Raw genomic sequence first — 22,770 nt, forward strand, 5'->3', positions numbered from 1 at the left:
TGAAGTCTCTTCTGCTCACCAAGTTTGCATTTATTTGATCAAAAATACAGTAATAACAGTAATATTGTGAAATAGTTTTACAATCTAAAATAACTGTTTTCTATGTGAATATATTTTAAAATGTAATTTATTTCTGATGCAAAGCTGAATTTTCAGCATCATTACTGCAGACTTCAGTGTCACATGATCCTTCAGAAATCATTCTAACATGCTGATTTCCTGCTCAACAAACATTTCTTCTTATTATAGTCAATGTTGAAAACAGTTATGTTGCCTAATATTTTTGTGGCTGCCGTGATACATTTTTTCAGGATTCTTTGATGAATAAAAAGTTCAAAAGAAGAAATCTTTTGTAACATAGAATGTTTTTACTCTCACTTTTGATCAATTTAATGAATCCATACTGAATTAAAGAATTAATTTCTTTATTAAATAAAATAAACAACTTACTGACCCCAAACGTTTAAATAGTAGTTATTGGACCTTATTCAGGAAACACTTGTAAATAGTTTATAAATGCATTCATATGTCCCTTCAAATCCTTTTGTATCCATTGAATTAAATTTATCAACTTATTCTTGTCATGAATAAGACCCACTAGTACAAAAGTGACAGAACCTTAAATGTTACAGTCACCTGCAACTATGTTCAGACAAACTGGATCAAACATGTAGTGTCATGCAATAAGCATCACATGTAAAACTCATCATTTGTCTTTAAATGTTTATTAATAGGATTAATTATAAATGGCCTGTGTTGTGATGACTAGTGATGATTGAAGATATATTCTGTCTGACTCTGGAGGTTGCTGTAGCGTGTAGCTATGTTCATTAGTGTTGTGGGTGTGTGTAGAACCTGGCAGCTGAGAAGACCTACAATAACCTGGACATCACCGTGACTCAGGCTCTGCTGCATCGCTCACAGTACTTCGAGGGCGTTATGAAGTGTTATCGACACGAGACCCTGGATACTATAGTGGACAGGATCGTCAAAGCTGAGGTGAGATTTACTCACAGCAGTTTACATTGAGCAAACGCCACCAACAGGAATTACATCGATAACACAGCCACTAGAAGTCCCACCTAAAACAGACAATTTAGACACTTAATTTTTGCATATTGAAGAATTGGTGACACTTTATTTTAAGGTCCAATTCTCACTATTAACTAACTATTTACTATGACCTCAATCAATTCCTAATTTGCTGCTTATTATTAGTTAGTTTCAGTTCAGTTACACTTTATTGTTGGAATCTCTTCAAAAATTGTTGCATCTCACAGCACAACAGTACAATAGATAGACACAACTTAATAAAAAAACAACAATATTAATACATAAAAGTGTAGTGTTTTCTATTTTCCAGAGTCCAGAGGCCTACTTAGACCCCCAATTCTGATTTATTAATTTTACAGACTGATGAAGGATTCATATTTAGTTGTTAAGGTAGTTGTTAAGTTTAGGTATGGGGTGGATTAAGGGATCTAAAATATGGTCATGCACAATAAGACATTAATATGTGCTTTATAAGTACTAATAAACAGCCAATATGCTGGTAATATGCATGCTAGTTAATAGTGAGAATTGGGCCTTAAAATAAAGTGTTACTTAATTTAAGTACTTTACCAAAATTTCTGCTTTTAAACCCTGCAGTACACTTTAAATAATTTTTTGTTCCTTTTTCACGATTCAGTAGTATTTTCTGTTGTAATCGACAGTATGCCGCAGATTTGCTGCATAGACAGTACAATGCAAATAATTTATTAAAATACTCCATTAAATGCACAAAGCTCAAAGATCAATATGAAATGATTTTCAGTTCAGTGATTTTGACTACTCAGAGTCCGTTCACAAATAGCATGTTTTTACCTTCAATTGCGCTGCTTTTCCATCTGATTGTGTGTGTGTGTGTTTGTGTTTGTGTGTGTGTGTGTGTGTGTCCTGCAGGTGCACAGGCTGGTAGTGGTGGATGATAACTCCAGCATCGAGGGCATCATCTCTCTTTCTGACATCCTGCAGGCGCTGGTTCTCACCCCCGCAGGTATAGACGCACAGAATTCCTAAATCAACCCTCCATTTCACTTTCCTTCTCCCTCTCCACGCTTCCCCGGACTCAATCTCCTCTCCGTGGACATCCAGCACTTGAGTGTCCCTCTCTGACCCCCTGAGCACAGGTACGGTCACACAGGCTGGATTCTGATCGGCTTGTTATGATTGCGCTGAATGAAGCTGGATGTAGGTGTGTATTCCAGTAATGCATATCATGATGGCATCATTGCAAGTGTTTGTTTGGTACTGATTTTTTTTTTCATAACACAGACAGCTCATACATTACTGCAAGTTGACCTGACAGACTGTCAATGGCAAAAAAATCAATATGAGACAGAAATAGCTGTCTGGTTGAATAGTGATTGAAATACAGCATGTGCTCTCAGCGCCCTTTATGAAGCCTGCTGGGAAAAACTGCATGAAACACGCCGCATCTCCCACGTGCTGCTCAGCATGCTGTCCTTGATGTCTCGAGCTGCAATAAGCAACACTCTTGTGAAGGCAAAAATAAGAAATGTCGTTTAATGTTTTTGTAACAGGCATTCCACGGTCGTGGAAAACCTGGAAATATTTTTGGCAAAAACTTGGAAAGGGAGTTTTTAAGAATTGTGATTTCCAGGCCAGGAGAGGTTATGGAAATAATATGTCAAGGAAATGAAAATCTTAATAAAATATTTAAAAGCCACAGAAAATCATAGGAATTAAAAAATCTTGAAGTCACCAAAAAGTCATGCAAATTATAATAAGTCACTGAAAATTCATGGAAATTATTACAACTGTAAAAAGTTACAGGAAGGTTATAGAAATCAATACTATTGTAAAAAGTCACTAAAAATTAATGGAAGTTAATACAACTGTAAAAAATCAAAGGAAAGTCTTGAAAACCAGTACTAATGGAAAAAGTCACAGAAAATTCATGCAAATTAATAAAATTGTAAAAAGTCATGGAAAGTCATGGTGATGAATACTATCAAAAAAATCGTCAAAAGTCACCAAAGATTCATGGAAATTAAGTAAAATTGTAAAAAGTAACAGAAAAGTCATGGAAATCAATACTATAGTAAAAAGCTGCAGAAATATTATGGAAATTAACACAATTGAAAAAAGTCAAGGACATTAATAAACTCTTAAGTCATAGGTCAGTCATGCACTGCAAAAATGCTTTTCTTACTTTGTTTTTGTTTTTTTGTCTTGTTTTCAGCCAAAATATCTAAAAATTCTTAAATCAAGAAGGATTTTCTAGACAAGTACAAATTATTGTCTTGTTTTCAGAAAAAAACATGTCAAAATTAAGTGAGTTTTTGCCTGAAACAAGCAAAATAATCTGCCAATGGGGTAAGCAAAATAATATTGTTTTCGGTTTGAAATAAGATTACTTTGCTTACCCCATTGGCAGATTATTTTGCTTGTTTCAGGCAAAAACTCACTTAATTTTGACTTGTTTTTTCTGAAAACAAGACAATAATTTGTACTTGTCTAGAAAATCCTTCTTGATTTAAGAATTTGTAGATATTTTGGCTGAAAACAAGACAAAAAATCTAAGAAAAGCATTTTTTGCCGAGAAATGTATTATTGAATGTACATTTTTCTAGTTTCCTTCAGCTCTAAAATATTTAATTGGGATAAAAATGAGCTAATTCACTAAAATTCTAAACCAAATATTTTCCTGTAATTATGAAAAATTAAAACTACATCAGTTTATCAAAAATAATTTGTAGAAACCCTGTTGTAACCAGTTCATTTGGGTTCTGCTTAGTGATTTGTCTGCACTTACAGATTTGTTGTTGAGAGGTTCGAAATACGAGTCTCTTTTTAAAACTCTTCCAGTGATTTTGCCAAAGTGTGTGTGGTATTAAAAGAGCACTGATTGACAGATTTGCTTCATGAACTGAATTGCACATCATTTGGCCCACAGGAGGACGCAGAAGGGACAGTGTGACCGAATGACAAGACAATATTTTGGAGGTAAAAGAGAAACACAAGAAATTCAGAGAACCAAAAAGGTCCCGTCGGCATTCCTGACGGGATGCGGAGAAGAGGACAGCTGGAAATTTTTTAGATCCTCATTTAAGGGCTGGGAATTGTGCGAGGCTGAATGAAACTGTTCGAATCTGCAGCTGAAGGAACGGACATGCGATCATAACGCACGTGATGTTGGACATGTTTATGGTGGGCCAGCTGTGAGAATCTGCCGCTATACTGTACACTGCTTTAGATGCTGGGCATGTTTGCCTGCTGGTCTGACAGCACTAAATCAGGCCCAGGGAGGAAGTCTCCTTTTGTGTTCTAGCTGGGTCTGCATTATATCATCAGGCACTGTAATCCACTCTTGGGTGAGTGTCTGAACTGGAAATTTGCCTTAAATGAAGACCTCAGTGAGAGTTGATTGTAGAGGTTAGCAGAGATCCAAAGATGTGCTTGTAGTGCAAAAGCAGGTTCTTGATTCTTCAGCAATAAGTTGCTGTCGGTTCGAAGAACCTGCTAGACTCTGTAGACATCTGGCCTTTTTTTTCTCTCACTTTCTTGAAAATACTTTGAAGTCGCATTTCATCCCAAACTGAAAAGAAAAAATATATAACAGAAAATGAAGCATAAAGCAAAATAATGTGATTATTTGTTATTATTTAATGACAATTAATCACACTTCCCTGCAGTTTTTATTATTGCAATACAAAAACATCTCATTATTTATTATTATTATTTATATATTATAGAAACAATAAAACATGTATATATTAAAGTATTTATTCTATTACCTGTAATTTACGCAGGAAAAAAAAAAAATGTTTTTTTAAATAATGACCAATTTATGAGAATCACTTCTGAAAATAACTACATTAATAATTTAATATTACATAGTTGTCATGAAAATAATGTAGTAATTATTTTCAGAAGTGATTCTCATTATTTGGTCATTATTTTAAAAAAACTACCATTCTTTTTCTTTTCTTTTTTTTTAAAATTCTGCTTAAATTACAGGTAATAGAACAAATGCTATAATATATACATGTCTTATTAATAAATAAACAGCTAAATAAAGATAATGATGAATGATGTTTTGTATTGCAATAATTAAAATTGCAGGGAAATGTGCTTACTTTTCATGAAAATAATGTAACAAGCAAAAAAAAATCTACGGGGTAATATATATGATATGACCCGGACACATTCTTGACAAGTTTAATGAGATTTATCCGAATATTATTGATTTTTCCTGTTAACACTGGGCTATTAGTCCAAAATGTCTACTGAATATGAATTGTTTTTTTCATCCTATTAGTTGTCAGTGGAAAAATGAATGTACTACCACACTGCGTACGCACTGACAGTCATGGACTGTATTTTTACTGGAACAAAGAATGTTATGAAAAGTGACTATATATACAGAGCCATATTTTTCTATTATGACTGTCTGTAGTGTTTGGCTGTGTGGGATAGCGTGTGCACTACCTGTCTTATGCATTAAAAGAGCATGAATGTCAAAGCTTGCAGTTGCAAAAATGGCCACGCATCTTTGCACCCCAGTGATATGCTGAGCTACTGTAAATACAACATGCCATGTAATGGGTTCAAAACTGATCAATCATGTATTGTTTGATTGCATTTTTTCATTGTAACCGCTGTCGGTGAAAGTTAAAACCGTTAGTTCTGGAGAGAAAGAAATGTAAATTTTTGTACACAGAAATGACACTATATTTAATTTTTTATGTGGTTGAGCTAAAATATATTGATAATGCATTAATATTTGTCTGAGATTTGTTTTGTTGTGTACACCTTCCTGTCACTATGTTTGAAGCTACCATATGGCATTTTTGAACACAGGAGAGCATCATTTTAAATTAGGGTAGGCCTACTTAAAAATAACAAGGAGATATACATTTAATTGTAGTTATTACATTTTATTCTATCTGTATTTTTCAGCATTCCAGACATACTGTGGTGGGGATTTTTCAGCGACTCTTTCTGCACGCTACGTTGTTACGTCGGTAGGTGGCGACAAGTGAACGTCTGTCAGTGAATCAATCACTCAACCGATTCGTTCAAAAACAATGACTCATTCAAGGACCAAACGTCACTACTGTGTATTGCTTTGGACAGATTAATTCTGCTTTGATGTCGCTGGCCTGATGTCTATAAAATGTAAGATGCTCAATATTACTATTGAACTGAGTTTTTTTAATCAGCAATATCACTAACAATTGCGTTTTTATTCATATGCCAGATACGCTGCTGTTACGTAAAACTGTGACTTGACGAAAAGACAGTAAAGAATAGAGGCAGAATCCAGAACCGTTTTTCTTGATCTGTATTCTTGTATTTTATTTTGTTTGATAAACACCATAACAAATACAAATCTGAACGGCTGTATGAAAACAAGTAAATACTAGGCTACGTTTCCTCTCCGTGATATGAATGGCGAAACGCCCCATGAAGCTTCGAAACATCTGTGAATCTTTTGGTTCAGAGCTCGTATCAAACTCGCCAAATTACGAGAACAGAGGTTATCAGAGATTCTCTATTATTAGGAGACGCCCAATAATAATCAGTGTTGGGGGTAACGCATTACAAGTAACGCGAGTTACGTAATCAGATTACTTTTTTCAAGTAACTAGTAAAGTAACGCATTACTTTTTTAATTTACAAGAAAATCCGAGTTACTTTTTCAAAAAAGTAATGCCAGTTATAATAATTACCTTCATATTTAATGGCAATACTCCTAGAATACATTTAATAGACTGCACTTTAATGAAAACATTTGCAATTGGTACGTAAAGGTGTCATTATGCCTGTTTGAGCTTAATTTTCGTTTCAGTTGATTTAGTTTTGAAAAGCTATGTATTTCTGCTTTTCTCTTAGCGCCACCTACTGTCAGAGAGCGAATGTGCATTTTCACTCAACCTGTCCTTCATTTAAGAACTGTCTGAACCAGGGGTCTCCAGACTCGGTCCTTGAGGGCTGGTGTCCTGCAGCATGCCTCAAAACACCTGCCTGGAAGTTTCTAGTAGCCTACTTCTAGTAAGAGCTTGATTAGCTGGTTCAGGTGTGTTTAATTAGGGTCGGAGCTAAACTCTGCAGGACACCGGCCCTCCAGAACCGAGTTTGGACAGACAAAACAGTTCTGGTGGTTCTAGGTAGTTGCTTAAGAGCCCACCCTCAAGTCTTTATTAAAATTTTGCTCCCTAATTATGGCTTTGGATCCTTCCTTCATGTAAGTCAAAGATCATTTTCATTGCCCGGCAGAAACAATCAGCCAATTGTGAAGGCTCTAGCTCAGGGGTGCCCAAACTCGGTTCTGGAGGGCCGGTGTCCTGCAGAGTTTAGCTCCAACTTGCCTCAACACACCTGCCTGGAAGTTTCTAATATGACTAGTAAGAGCTTGATTAGCTGGTTCAGGTGTGTCTAATTGGGGTTGGAGCTAAACTCTGCAGGACACCGGCCCTCCAGGACCGAGTTTGGGCACCCCTGCTCTAGCTGGATCCACAGCGTTTGGCCTGATCCAAGATTGTGTTTTAGGTTTGTTTGTGAGGATAGCCGGAGGCACTGTGTTGAAATCTGATGAAAAATTGACAATTAGCAGCATGGCACTGGCTCTGATCTCTGGCAATGGATCTGCAGTCCTTCAGAGTACAACATGCTTACTTGGCAACAGAAATGATGGTTGAGTGAATCCAGTGAAGACTGAAAAAGTTGTACATAAATGATCCTCTTTAATCTATTATAGGGGTCAGTCTACAATTGCTGTGACATTTTTAACTGAAATTTTTTTTTTTTTTTTAAATAAACTCATCAATTCTACATTAAACTATATTCATTTCATTTTTAGAATAAAAACAATACTAATGTACCATATGCTGCAATGCAGATGTGGTGTTACCCCTAATTAAATGTATAGGAAACAGTAACGCCACTGCCATTAAAATTAGTGATAGTGATTGTTTTATGTAAATTAGTTAATTGTATTAATTAAATAAAAACATTTAAATTCATCATACAATTTTACAACTAATCAGTTTTCCTGCTTTTATTATTTCATTTGAGCTGGAAGAGCTGCCTTATAGAGCAGTGACATGTTTGAAAAGGACAAATTATATTAGTTGAAAACGTATTAATTCTCTGATCACTTGCTGTGTAATTAAAAGTATGTTTTCTATAGGCATTGTGTAGATCGTAGTTTGATATTTCAGTCTAAGAGTAAGCGGCAGCATGTGCCAGGGCAGCTGTAGAATGATGGACAGAATCTGCTGAGCTCATCTACTGACTTTTTCATCCTCCATGCATCTATCTCCTCTTTGGCTTAAGCAGGCCGCAATACCAATAAGCATGCATTATTAGAAATATGCATACTCGTTAAAATGGATAATTAGAAGAAAAGCAAGACAATGAGGGAAGTTAGAGAAAATGTGTATTACAGACATACCTGCCAGGCATTCAGAGAATGATATGCTCGCTGATGCTGTTTATTTGAGTGTTAGTAATCTTATAGTTTATATTTGACACAGCAGTGGACAGTATTTTGGGTTTTATTTTAGGATGTCCACTAGGGGACACTGTCCTCAGCTGTTTGACCTTCTCATGCCACAGTCTCTAATCACATATGTAAAGTTATTATTAGAGAATGATGAATATTTAATTTAGTAGTTTGTTAGATTAATACATGTAATTTAAATCTTTAAGCGCTTTAAGAAATACCTGCTTTTTTAAGCCTAAAAAAGTGGTTCTCAATTTTTGTTTCTCAGCTGTGTTTTGGACATTGAGTAGTGAACCAGCACCAAACACAGTAGCTTAAAAAGAAACAAAATGTGCACATATTAATACATTTCAGTCTTTACTATATGACCGCAAACTGCAGGCCCAACAATATGCAGAATTATTAATATGACTATGAATCTCAATGGTTCTGTGCTCTCAGCAGCCTGTAATTCACTTTGCAAAACACAATCAGCACAAACCATGTTTATATCCCGGCTGCAAGTGAACCTGTATTTAATGTAGTCTGGCTTGTATTTTTATTTTATTTTTACCTTGAATTGTCTAGGTTTTCATTTATTTCATATCACGCAACGTGTCCATGTTGGAATCTACCTATAACTTGACAAGCGCCAAAACTGTTTAAATGCAGTTTAGAGCAAATGCACAATGATTGGTCAATACATTTATATTTATATTAAGCATTTGGCAGAGAGTTTTATCAACAGAATCTTTTATTTTATTTTATTAGATTCTCTGGGAATCAAACCTATGACCTTGACGTTGCTAGCACAGTGCTCTTTGAGTTGCAGGAACAATACCCGATATATAAATATATAATATAAAGTTGTTATATTCCATGATAGTAACAGTTATGACCTGTTCACCATATGAACACTCTAGAGGCACAATGCCACTTTCGCATAATAAAATAACATTTTAATATTAATAATAATATTAGATAATATTAGATAATACTGGTATTAACTAGCTGCATATTAGCATGCATATGATATTACTAGCATGGTTATTAGTACTTATAAAGCACATATTTTAGATCCCTTAATCCACCCCATACCTAAACTTAACAGCTATTAATAAGCAGCAAATTAGGAGTTTATTGAGGGAAAACTCTTAATTAATAGTGAATATATATTCCCTATTATAAAGTGTTACCATAATATTTATATTAATACTCAAAAAAATAAACCCTAAAACAACTAAATTTAAGTGAAAAGCAAAAATGTATAAGATCTTAAGACTTGTTTTCAGAGAATATATCTTGAATTAAGAATTGAATTGAATTTTTTTAGTGCTGTCAAACGATTAATCGCATCCAAAATAAAAGTTTTTGTTTACGTAATATATGTGCGTGTACTGTGTGTATATTATGATGTATATATAAATACACACACATGCATGTATATATTTCAGAGAAATATGTTATTTTTACATATTAAATGTATTTATTTATAATATAAATTATATGAATATAAATATAGACAGGTAAATACATGTAAATATCTTCAAAACATATACTGTATGTTTGTGTATTTATATATACATAATAAATAATATACACAGAACACACACATATATTATGCAAACAAAAACTTTTATTTTGGATGCGATTAATCGTTTGACAGCACTAATTTATTTTTTAAACATAATTAATTCAAGATATATTCTCTGAAAACAAGTCTTAAGATCTTATACATTTTTGCTTTTCACTTAAATTTAGTTGTTTTAGGGTTTATTTTTTTGAGTATTAATATAAATATTATGGTAACACTTTATAATAGGGAATATATATTCACTATTATTTAAGAGTTTTCCCTCAATAAAATGCGATTAATCGTTTGACAGCACTAATTAATTTTTTAAACATAACCTTTATTAAATTTTAACAGATGTTTACAAAAAATCTTATTAATCTAGTTTTGCCTCTCCAGTGAATTTAACTTGTTTTAATTATTTTTATTTAGAAGATCCAAAAAATTATGAAAATGTTTTGCAGTAAAGTTTTTAAAAATCTAAGTGTATATATCCAAAACAATATTGGACCCCATTCACTTTCATTGAATGGACAAAAGAAAGTATTTTCTGTATTTAATAATATTTGTTACATTTTATTTATATTTTATAATTTCTATTAATATTTAATTACATTAATATTAATACTTACAATGGTTATATTAAAATTAATACTTATACTGTAAATATAGTCTCTGCTAAAGGGAATAGTGCACAGTAGTTAGTTTCATTCTTTTATTTGCATTTAGTATTGATATCCCCTGCTGTCTGCGACCTTTCCAGACCTGCAACATAACAACCCGATCTCATGAAAGTGCGTATAAATAGTACGCCAAAGTCCATTTTTGCGTATCAATACCACGAGTTTTCGTTTTTATTTGGCGTACTATTTATACGCATTTTCATGATGACCAGGTAAAATATTCTCATAGAAAAACATTACATTTAAACTAGGCCAAATATTGATCGTTCTGACTAAAACTAGCGCACAGCTATTGGCATGTCGCTCACATCAGCATCTGGCTGTGATTTTCAATTCTTTTTCCAGTCAAAGCATGTCGTGTCTTCCATATCCACCGCATCATGCTTTTCACAGATTCAGTGCAGTGGTGTCTTTTTGAAGAACGCCACGAGCTGAAGAAAAAGAAAGCGTGTGAGGAGAGCGATTGAGTGCGAAGTGAAAGCTGGCCTGCGGGAGTCATTTTTACACGCATGGCATTTAGTGGGACGAGGGATTGGAGATGTGACGTGCTCTGGGACGTCTTTGAAGTCGAGGGGACAGGGTGGACAAATAACACCCCCAGCGCTCGTGTGTATCTTCCCTTAAACGACTGTGACTGCGACACGCCGCCTTCTGATGTGTTTTTGAATTTCCTCACAAAAATCTCACCGTAAATCAGTCATTTCACGGAGGCAAAGGCGTCTTAAATTCGTTTTATTGAATCTTAATTTGTTTGGCAGGAACAGAGGGATTCTAGACTCTAGTAGCTTACTGAAGCAGTGCCACATGATCAAACACAACAGCACGGGGACTCTGTGTGTCCTTTGCATCGCTATCACAGACTATAGCAGCTTTTCTTCAGTGAAATCGCTCCAGGTGTAACAACAACACAATACAGGATCATTCAGAAACAGACATGTATTTTGTGACTACTGTACATTGTGAAATCTGACCTTTTTCACCTTTCACCTATTTTTGAATGTGTTTATACATATGTGAGCTCATGAAAGACATATGCAACCCAAAGACAGTTTAGTGAATGATGCATTCGTTAATAGATTAATATACTTAGTGCAAAGAAAAGTCCATTTATACAGAATATTATATATATATATATATATAAATTTATATAAATTACATAGCTTTCCAAAAATCAAACTAAAAGACATGTTCAAAAGACATACAGTATTCTCTCAAGCAAAAGCTCAATTTTAACATGCCGGTTTTAGTAAAATCACCTTAGATAAACAGCTGAATGAACTGAAATTAGACATTTAAAGGTGGGGTAAGTGATTTTTCAAAAACGCTTTAGGAAACTGATTCGGGCCGACTAGCAAAACAAACTTGTAGCCAATAAGCAGTAAGAAGTTTTCTGTCTGGGATTTGTCGCGCCGCATCCAGTGTAGACCATAGATATGTATAGTATATATCTATGGTGTAGACAGCATCACTGATTATAATGAGTTCTATAGTATTTTGTCGCGCCGCGCCACTTGCGTCCGGTGTAGACACGGTGTAACATTGGTTTTGCCTTGTTTCACAGAACTAATCGTTGCCTGGGTTGCGTACGTATGTGTGGGGCGGAGCTATCAAAATAGGGGCAAGACCCTTTTGGGGTAGGGGCGTGTTTGTTTTGGTGATTTCAAATGTCAACATTGGCTACCAGAAATGCTTACCCCACCTTTAATGAGAAATCTATTTGCATACTTATTATAATGTTGATTTTTTTGTTTTTTTTGTTTTGTTAAACAATGCAAAAATAATTTTCTTAATCAGTATTTTTGCTTCCCAGTAAAATTTCTGTAAAAAAAAAAAGAAGATCTTAATAGCTTACAGTTTTACTTCTCCAGTAAATTTAGCTTGTTTTAATTATTTTTATTTATTTAGAAGATGGGGGGGGGGGGAATACTAATTAAGAAAATGTTTTGCAGTGAAGTGTTTTAAAATCTAAGTATATATATATATATATATATATAGACACACTCAAGTTTCAGAAATTTCCTTTAAAGATCTTAATAGTTATTAATAATTTTAATATAATCTGAATCATTATTTTGACATGTTAAAATTGACTTATCACTAGTGAAAATACAATATCAGAATGAATTTCAATGGGCTCCAGTTAGGATGTAAGACAAAAAATTAAGTTTTTTGATATGGATTTCCATACAGCTACAGAAACAGTGGAAGTGACATGAAACAATAAGTACATGAAATTAAGTATTAATATTCATGACATCGCCACACAGAACAGGCAATTATGATTTATAGAATTTCTAATCTTTACATTAAGCAGCACTGATTCAGCAAATTAGGATCATATGTATGCTCCAAATCGTAGAAACTAAAACTTTGAAATTAATAAAACTCTTAGGCCCGGTTTCACAGACAGGGCTTAGACTAAGCCAGGATTAGGCCATAGTTCAATTAGGACATTTAGGTAATTTTTATAAACATGCTTAGAAAAAAACATTACTGGTGTGCTTTTTGAGACAAAACAAAGGCACTGATATAATTTAAGATCAGTCAGTGCTAGTTTCTTTCAGTTGAAACAGCTCAGACTTACATTTTAGTCTAGGACTAGGCTTAAGCCTTGTCTGTGAAACCGGGGGTATATGATCTTCTGAAGCTACAGTTGGACGATTGTTTAAGGTACCTAAAAATAAATAAAAGTGAAATAAGAATGAAATCTGTTTAACAAATGTTAGTGTTCGAGAGAGTCACAGCTGTAAACGAGAGACAAACCGCATCTATTTATGACACTATAGTAAACAGACAAACTGCTCATTTTGAAAGCTAACTTGTTTTACATAAAGCTTCAATCCTTTCAGACAGGTTTTGTTGTTGTTGACCACGCTATCACATGCAGACATGTAGCTAATAGGTGCCTTTTACACGTGTAGCCTGTTCTTCTGCTTTGCTAGACATGGTTGATTTGCAAATCCATCCATCAACCACCTATTAAAATACTGGATATGTATTTTAGACAGTATCACATTGTAAAGTGAACATACATCCAAAGTCAGATAACGAGTAACAATGACTGGTTCAGGATGTAAGATCTACTGAAGAGGGCATCTCTTAGCACCCCATCCAGAGCCACTGTTTGTAGAGGAGATCATAGGGAAGGATGCAGCCTATGACCTCTGATCCTACATCAGTGCGAGCAAACATTTAATAATGCCGCCGTACGTCCCTCTGTTGTTCGACCGATGCAAAAGCACCAAAGCTGACTCCATGGTACACACTGTATACAGTTGCTTTTGTCCATAGGTTTTGCACTTAAACCTTTCATTTCCTGCGTGGCAATCCTTTAAACATGCGGCGGGATTACGTTTAAGCATGCTGTTTTGGGAACAGACGTCAGGAAGATTGCACATATAACTATAAACACCAAATCCAAGGAACACAGAATGGATTTCCATTGCAGATTTCCACTTGTTTATACTAGACCCAACCGATCCCTGAACATGATGCTTTGGAAATTAAATAATAAGAATGGTAGTGAAAAATCTGGATTTTTGTGAAAGCAAGTCCCAGTCACATTTCACCCCAAACAATGTGCGTGTTTGTGTGTGTGCAATATGTACTTTATTTAAATCATTACATTAAAGTAATATGAATGGTGGGGAGCAATGTGCTTCACTTATGTAGTCACTTATGTTCACCAAGGATGCATGTATTTGATCAAAAATACAGTAATATTGTGAAATATTATTAGCATATAAAACAACTGTTTCCTATTTGAAAATACTTTACATTTTAAATGTATGCCTGTGATCAAAGTTGAATTTTCAGCATCATTACTTCAGTCTTAAGTGTTACAAGATCCTGCAGAAATCATTCTAATATGCTGATTTGCTGCTCAAGAAACATTTATTAGCAATGAAAACAATTGTGCTGATTAACATATACATTTTTTCAGGATTCAAAAGAACAGCATTGATTTTGAAATAGGATTTTGTAACATAAAAGCCTTTACTGTCACTTTTGACCAATTTAATGCATCCTTGCTGAATAAAAAGTATTAATTTCTTTTCAAAAATCTTACTGACCTCAAACTTTTGAACGGTAGTGTGTGTATATAATATATTAATATATCTTCCTTTTGATTTTGAGATGAAATTTTACCTTGACTTGCTCTTGACAGATTTGAGATCCACCCAACTGCTTCTTTTGGTATATGAATGAACACTAGAGTGAACAGATGTGTAGCTGGAGTATTAAAGAAGAATAAACCTTTGAACATACTGTACAGCTTGAGGTCTTGTGACCGGCTCACATGCATCTGTCAAACATGGCAATAAAGTGTCTAACCAAGGCTCTCTTAAAGTCTGACAACTACTTTCCCATTCGGTCCTTTCTGTTTACCTTCTGGCCCAAATCACTTCTAGGAAACCCTTCTTCAGTCTTCAATAAAGCTCTTTAAGTTGCTACAAAGAGAGACTGGCATCCCACTGTCCATTTTTTCAGCTGTTCCCTCTGCATACTGTATCTCTCACCCGCATCTTGAGCATAAAATTTCATCAAAATCAGGTGGCTTCAGGGACATTGTCTCTGCATTTCTCTCTTTTCCTTCTTCAGGTTCTTTCTTACAAAATGATACAAGGATGGCGGCACAAGAAACGTTAGCTTGAAAGAGCAATGGGTAAAAGACGGGCTACAATTAATCCTACCAAAACAACTAAGAGCAACGATGGTAGTTTAGTGCAGATTGTCTCTTAAGATCAACCTGACTCTTAAAGGACATTTGGAGAGTGCTGGCGTCGTCCGAAGATACTTTCAATCAGCACAGACCTTCAAAACCTCCAGATGTGTCTTGACCTTTGTATTTTTCCATCGTTTTTAAGAACACCAAAACTGTCAAAAGTCTTTGAGATCTGATCTAATTCTGCCAATGACACTGTCTCTTTCACCTCGTTATTTTTCTTCTCTTCCATCCTCTCATGATCTGTCGGCAGCGCGTTCATTTCCTGTCTTTGTGTTTGAGGGCAGAGAAGAAAGCCTTGTAGAGAGTGGGAGAGAAGCTTTGAAGAGGAGCAGTCCTGGGACACGAATGTCTTCTGGGGAAAGCAGAGGAGGGGGTTCAGATGGAGAGAGAGGGCAAGCGACTGAAGAAGGGGAAGGTTCCTCATTTCTGAGCAAGGTAGGCTCCTATGGTCAAGCCAACGGCCCCGAGAGCCGCTAGACCGAAGACCGTTACTATCGATGACCACGAGCTGCGAAACACAGAGTCCCTCTGCCTGCCGTAGAGCTCCACAAACGCCTCCTGAGCAGAGAAACAAAGACATTTCATCAAAATGTAGCATTTAACTGAACAGATAAATCATGGTGCATCACTATTACTGTTGATTAGACTTTAGTCTTCAGAAAATATAACAGTCTAGATGGTCACACTTTAGTTTGGGGACCAATTCTTACTATAACTATGACTTTTGCCTCAATTAACTCCTACTTTGCTACTTATTAATATAAGTAAGGTAGTAGTTATGTTTAGGTATGGGGTCGGGTTAAGGGATCTAAAATATGGTCATGCAGAATAAGGCATTAATATGTGCCTTTAAAAACGAGCAGAGAGGAAGTCCGCTAATATAACTACTGCGGGCAACCAGACGGACAGAGGAAGTGGCATCCCGAACCAGGATCTTTGTGTTTAACAGGATGTCCGAACCAGAGCTGGGGGAGAGTTCCTCCTGTAGTTCCTCTCCAGAAGACAAAACTCAGCTTGTTGGAGACAGATACCTCATATCTTGTGCAATTATTCTCATAGTAGTAGACAAAGTATCATAAATTAATCAATAATGGACGTTATAGCCATTTATCAGGTTTCCACACAAAGTAATATGAGAAAATGTGCATACGGTAATTCAGACTTTTACCTAGGTGGGCCCAAAAAAAAGTGATGTTTTGAAGAATGTTCAAGACGGTCTTTTCCAATACAGAGAAAGCATGTATAAAGCACAAAAGAACATAATAAATATGCCTTGCAGTCCAAACGACTCGTGCCCTATATTCAAATGTGAAAGCTTTATGTGAGGAGCAGATTGAAAAATCGAATTTATGCGCATGACATGTGGAAGAAAATTGTGGAGAATAAGTACAATGTGGCTACAAGGGAATTAATAAGTGGCCGTGATATCTTGTTTTATTTCCCCACATGTCAAGGGCTCTATAGATATGCCATGTCAAGATGTGTCGCCAGATTTTGTCAATGGAATCAAAATTTGAGTCTATCTCATACTGTCCGAATAGGTACTACAGTTGAATAAGATCTTGGGACCATTAAAAAAGTATGTTCTTTACAGTATGAATGAAATGCAGACATTGTGGATTCAATGTCATGTGACTTAGTAGTGAAGTATGCATATCTGAATACAAGGCAAGTCTTTTAGGGGGCCGTTTACATGACGTTTTCAGCCAAAAACGGGAAACTTTTTATGCGTTTTGCCTGTTCGTTTACACGACAATGGCGTTTTGGGGACTGAAAACGCATATTTTTGAAAAGGGGTTTCAAAGTGCAAGTTTTTGAAAACGCCACCATTATCGTTTCCGTGTAAACACCCAAAACGGGGATCTTTGAAAACGGTGGCGTCATGCGCGTGCGTTGTGCGTGTTAGGTATGTAGACATGCGCAGTACGTGTCGATTTTAAAGGCAAGTGCGAACAAACATATACAACAATGGCGGAGTACATGGTACTGTTGTTGCTGCTCAAGAGTTTGCTAACGCTTCTTCAGCAAAGTGTGGATTTACTTCACCAATATTACAACCAACAGCGGAGACGCATCATATACATCTTATAATCGTCACTTCCCTACAGGTACTGTTTACTAACAAGGTGACAGCGCCAACTACTGGCATGGCATACGTAATACAACGTTTTTGGCCGTTGTGGATATGTGTAAACGCGAATCGTTTTGAAAACGTTGACATGTATACGTGAAACTTTTTAAAAACACAAGGGAAAAACTTTTCCGTTTTTGACTACATCGTTGTTGTGTAAACGTAGCCTTATTTAGCATGTTCCATCATTTACTCCAAACCTGACACAATATGTTTACACCATATTTAAATGTACACAAATGAGATTATTTGTGAATATTGTTGGTCTGATCTTCACACAAAGCCATCATACAGCTTTTGAAGACTTAAAAATATAATTTCGAGCTGCTTTTATGATACTTGGTGATTTTAATGTGTGTGTGTGTGTGTGTGTGTGTGTGTGTGTGTGTTTTGTGTCATTTTTGGAGATGGAGAGTCCCTTCCTCATTAACTTTTTCATTCTGTTAAACTTCTCCTTTTATGTTCCATCGAAGAAAGAAAATCATAGAGATTTGGTACAAGCAGGTTAATTCTGGGGTGAACTGTCCCTTTAAAATTATATACAGGAAGTATTTGCTTTTATTGTGAAGCTTCACAGGGTGCAGTCCAAAACACCAGAAAAGTATTTCCTCTCATCCTCCTTTCCATGTAGACTTTGAGAGACACAGCACAGCTGAGAATAAAACTCCAACTTCCTCACATTTAAACTGCTCAAGCAAGCCTCCCGGGTGGATAACATTTGTGTATCTCTATTAACCTCTGGGGTTTTTTTTTTTTTTCCAAGGGAAAATCATCATCTCATCAAGTTCTTATTTAACAGTCATGCAAGCCAGGCCATTTTTGTGTTGTACTCCCAGGGTGCACTCCCCTGATGAAACCACGGCACATTTCAGGTATTAATTAGTAAACACTGCATGCCACACACCGTGAAAATACTGCTTTATGAGCAGAGGTGGGTTGACAACATGAGCTGCCCTTGTTAAAGGGTTAGTTCACCCAAAAATGAAAATTCTGTCATTAATTACTCCCCCTCATGTCGTTCTAAACCCGTAAGACCTTCGTTCATCTTCGGAACACAAATTACGATATTTTTGATGGAATCTGAGAGCTGTCTGACCCTGCATAGACAGCAACGCAACTGAAATGTTCCCAAGTCCAGAAACGTAGCAAGGAGATCTGTAAAATAATCCATGTGACATCAGTGGTTCATCTGCAATTATACGAAGCTACGAGAATACTTTTTGTGCGCAAAAGAAAAAAAAAAAACGACTTTATTCAACAATTCGTCTCCTCCGCATCACCCTGGTGCCATTTTGGAGAATATCAGCTGGACATAAACAGCGTATGCTGTTCTGTGTCAGCTGCGTCACGCCGGATCTGTTTCCTACATTGTTATGATTTGATCTGAATGGAAACATCGTATCCGTGTGACGCAGCTGACACAGAACAGCATACGCTGTTTATGTCCAGCTGATATTCTCCAAAATGGCACCAGGGTGATGCGGAGGAGGAGACGAATTGTTGAATAAAGTGGTTTTTTTTTTCTCTTTTGCAAACAAAAAGTATTCTCGTAACTTCGTACAATTGCGGATGAACCACTGATGTCACATGGATTATTTTACAGATCTCCTTGCTACGTTTCTGGACTTGGGAACATTTCAGTTGCGTTGCTGTCTATGCAGGGTCAGACAGCTCTCAGATTCCATCAAAAATATCTTAATTTGTGTTCCGAAGATGAACGGAGGTCTTACGGGTTTAGAACGACATGAGGGTGAGTAATTAATGACAGAATTTTCATTTTTGGGTGAACTAACCCTTTAAACTTCACAATGAAAACAATGCCAAGCAAGTCATGGCAGCAAAAGTTCAAGGAGTTTGTCTTTGCATAAAAAAAACTTTTTTTTTTACATTCACCCACACATACGTTCCAGTGCAAAACCTCCTATATTATTGTACAATGTGCCCACAAACAATGGAAAGTCCCTTTGAGAGAATAGGAGGAAACATTTGGAGAACTAAAACTTAAACAAGAGAGAGAAAATATTTTTTTAAAGGTTGCCCAAATGGTGCAGACAGTTCAATGTTAAAAGGCCACAAAATCCTGGAGGCTTGTTTTCATGTGACAGCAGAGTTTCAGAGCTGTAGAAGTGCGCGGGCGAGTACTTGGGGTCACATGAGTGAAAATACAAGCAGGAGTTACGAAAGGCCACACTTCATTGATTCATCTAAAGGCACAACTAAAGAAAAGGCTTTTGAAAGGCTACATTTCCAAGAAGTTCTTCCTTAACTAACACTGCTACATATGTTTGAACAGCATACAAATATACAGGTGCATCTCAATAAATTAGAATGTCGTGGAAAAGTTCATTTATTTCAGTAATTCAACTCAAATTGTGAAACTCGTGTATTAAATAAATTCAATGCACACAGACTGAAGTAGTTTAAGTCTTTGGTTCTTTGTGTGCATTGAATTTATTTAATACACAAGTTTCACAATTTGGTTGAATTACTGAAATAAATGAACTTTTCCACGACATTCTAATTTATTGAGATGCACCTGTACTACTGTGACTATTTCTGCTGTTAAGTTTGCATATGGTGCTGTTTTGTATCCCATAATGCAATGTGCCTGATTCAACTTCTTATTTCCAATATGACAAATCAATGCATGAAATGCCACAATTTTTTACATCTTTGACTCTGAATAATATAATTAACACAAAATTGCATTAAAGATGATTTTAAAAATGTCAAAAGATTATTTAAAACAGATTATAACTGGATATTCTTGCTGAATTAAACATGATCAGGATGTATACAAATGTAGAGAAGTTATTTGGCAACATATGATGTGTTCTATTTAAATATAGTAGGCAGTATAGAGTACATTGCGCAGTATTCAGAATGTAGTATGCTAGTATTCTGTCCGAACATAACCTATGCAGCGCTGCAGAACAGAGCGTTTCGAAATGATTTTGAGTGCTGTCTTAACTACGTGAGCGTGTCGGAAATCACGAGAGTTTTGGATGATGGGAGAGAGTCAGGTGGGCATCATGGGACAGGAGCTCAGGAACAAGCGTCACACTTTCATCATTCACTCGGTCAGGCTTCAGTACACTCTCTTACACACTCATCACATGTGACTTCTCTTCTGGAGTGTAGCGTATATTTTCCATTACCATGTTGATAGATAAATACACTTCCAGAAACTGATGGCTGTCACAAGATCAGATATTCCAATGACAGTCTTTTTGCAATTGCAACACTTTCACTCTGTGTTGTTTAAAGACTTTCTTTCCTGACATCTGAATGTTATATAGGACCTAATATCCTGCCAAGGGACATGAACAAAAAAAGTACCAATAGTGTTACTTTACCATATACCATGTTACCATGTAAATGGCATGTATATAAATATAGTAATCATTCCATATTTAAGTCTGTCAATTGATTAAAAATTGTAATGAAATAATTAATCAAATATATGAATAATTGTTGAAAAAAAAAATTAACATAATTGAAAGACATCAGCTACATTATTATAGCAGGTAAAAGCATTAAAATATGTTGCAAAAAGTGGCTTAAAAAGTCAATATATTGTTTGTGCTACAAGCACATTTTATATTTTGCATTTCCCACAAAATCATATTTGATCAGCTCTGTATGTGCATTGATCAATTTTTGATATATGAACGAAAGCCTAAATTAAGGGGGTGCTTACACAACACCATTTTCAAACCTTTTATGTGTTTTGGCCGTTCATTTACATGGCAAAGGTGTTTTGAAGGTCTGAAAATGCAAACATTTGAAAATGGGTCTCAAAGTGCAAGTTATCGTCTCCAAGTCAACTACAAAAACACAAATTTGTGAAAACGATAACATGCATATGCATATTACGTGTTCAGTCTATGTGCACGTGCATGGCTCTTAATGCATCGTGTTTCCTTCTGGAGCATCAGTGACCATTTGAACCTTTTGTAATAGTTATGCATGAGTCCCTCAGTTGTCCTCAGTGTGAAAATATGGATCTCAAAATCATACAGTTATTGTTGGAAAGGGTTCAAATACGCAAAAGATGCTGGAAAGCCAAAGAATCTGAGAATTTGTGGGACCTGAAGGATTTTTCTGAAGAACAGCGGGCAGTTTAACTATCACCAAAAAAACAAGCTGTGGATCATCCAGGTAACTAAACGGGGTTTGAACGGGGTCATTTTTATAAATTCAACTATTGTTTTCTCTTGTGGACTATATATAAATGTCTTTTATGTGAAATATCTTATTCAGGCCAGCACTAAATAAAAAATAACATGCATTTTGCATGATACTTATGTTAATAATGTTAATAATTAACATTTTGCAGATACTGCAAAGTGTATGTACAATTTTGACCACAACTGTATGTATCAAAATACCATGGTATTGCCATCTGATATCATCCCTGTATCATGTTACCACTACAGTATTTTTTGTATGGCTGTTATTCAAGATATGATTATTAGAAATATTTTTCATTATAAACTTCTGCGTCTTAATTGTTTGAAACAAAAAAAAAGGAATTGCATTTTTAACTTGAAATTTAAATAGGAGAATAAATGTCAAAATTTCTCAGAGTTAAAAATCTGGGTCACTTTCCGATTCTTCTTCTTTATAATAGATTTTGGGAATGTCCTCTACATGTTATATGGGTCAAAGAAGTAATGGGCTAAATGGATTATTCTTCGTTATCCCATTTTGAAGCTGCTCTTCCCCATCTTGTGATGTGATGGGCTGTATTCACCGGAGTGAAGGAGAAACGCTTTCATCAGCAGAAGCGCATCTTAAGGTCAGCAGGAGGGTTAAGACTCCCACTCCACACAACCTGACAACCACGTCCCTCTTCCCTCAGCACATTTCTATAGCTGCCATGTGAAATCTGCAACAGCCCCCTTTCTGCAATGAAAACTCCCGGAAGGCTCCCACAGGACAGTGATGGGGGAGTCACTGTCTGTATGTCGCAGTTGCCAGACTTCCACGGCTACAAACCCACATTATTTGCTCGACTTGTGTTTTACTTTCTCATGAACAGAGAACTTGGGGATGTGAGGCGTTTCACTAGAGCTATAACCTTCCCTGTCACCATGTCAAACCATTATTTCCAAAATTATGATTTTATCAAATGACAGCAATGTTTCATTATTCTAA

General features: G+C 35.7%; 2 protein-coding genes across 4 annotated transcripts in view; one reads left to right on the forward strand and one right to left on the reverse strand.

The window, feature by feature from the left end:
- Nucleotides 1-4,718, forward strand: part of prkag2b (protein kinase, AMP-activated, gamma 2 non-catalytic subunit b) — a 42,803-nt gene extending 38,085 nt beyond the window's left edge. For 2 of the 3 annotated variants that reach the window (XM_016516747.1, XM_016516748.1), the window contains 3 exons: nucleotides 853-999; nucleotides 1,945-2,038; nucleotides 3,962-4,718. In XM_016516747.1, the coding sequence (XP_016372233.1) occupies nucleotides 853-999; nucleotides 1,945-2,038; nucleotides 3,962-3,993 (273 nt within the window). In that variant the 3' untranslated portion in view covers nucleotides 3,994-4,718. Of the gene's footprint in view, nucleotides 1-852; nucleotides 1,000-1,944; nucleotides 2,172-3,961 lie in introns of all 3 variants that reach the window. The other variant, XR_001636726.1, reaches the window with a different exon arrangement.
- A 10,108-nt stretch (nucleotides 4,719-14,826) lies between these two features.
- The window catches only part of LOC107711715 (apoptosis regulator Bcl-2-like), a 46,973-nt gene continuing 39,029 nt past the window's right edge, over nucleotides 14,827-22,770 (reverse strand). The window contains exon 3 of the mRNA XM_016516749.1: nucleotides 14,827-16,037. Within this exon, the coding sequence (XP_016372235.1) occupies nucleotides 15,900-16,037 (138 nt within the window). The 3' untranslated portion in view covers nucleotides 14,827-15,899. The remainder of the gene's footprint in view (nucleotides 16,038-22,770) is intronic.

This window comes from Sinocyclocheilus rhinocerous, unplaced genomic scaffold, assembly GCF_001515625.1.
Source record: "Sinocyclocheilus rhinocerous isolate Xijiao unplaced genomic scaffold, SAMN03320098_v1.1 scaffold807, whole genome shotgun sequence".
NCBI lineage: Eukaryota > Metazoa > Chordata > Actinopteri > Cypriniformes > Cyprinidae > Sinocyclocheilus > Sinocyclocheilus rhinocerous.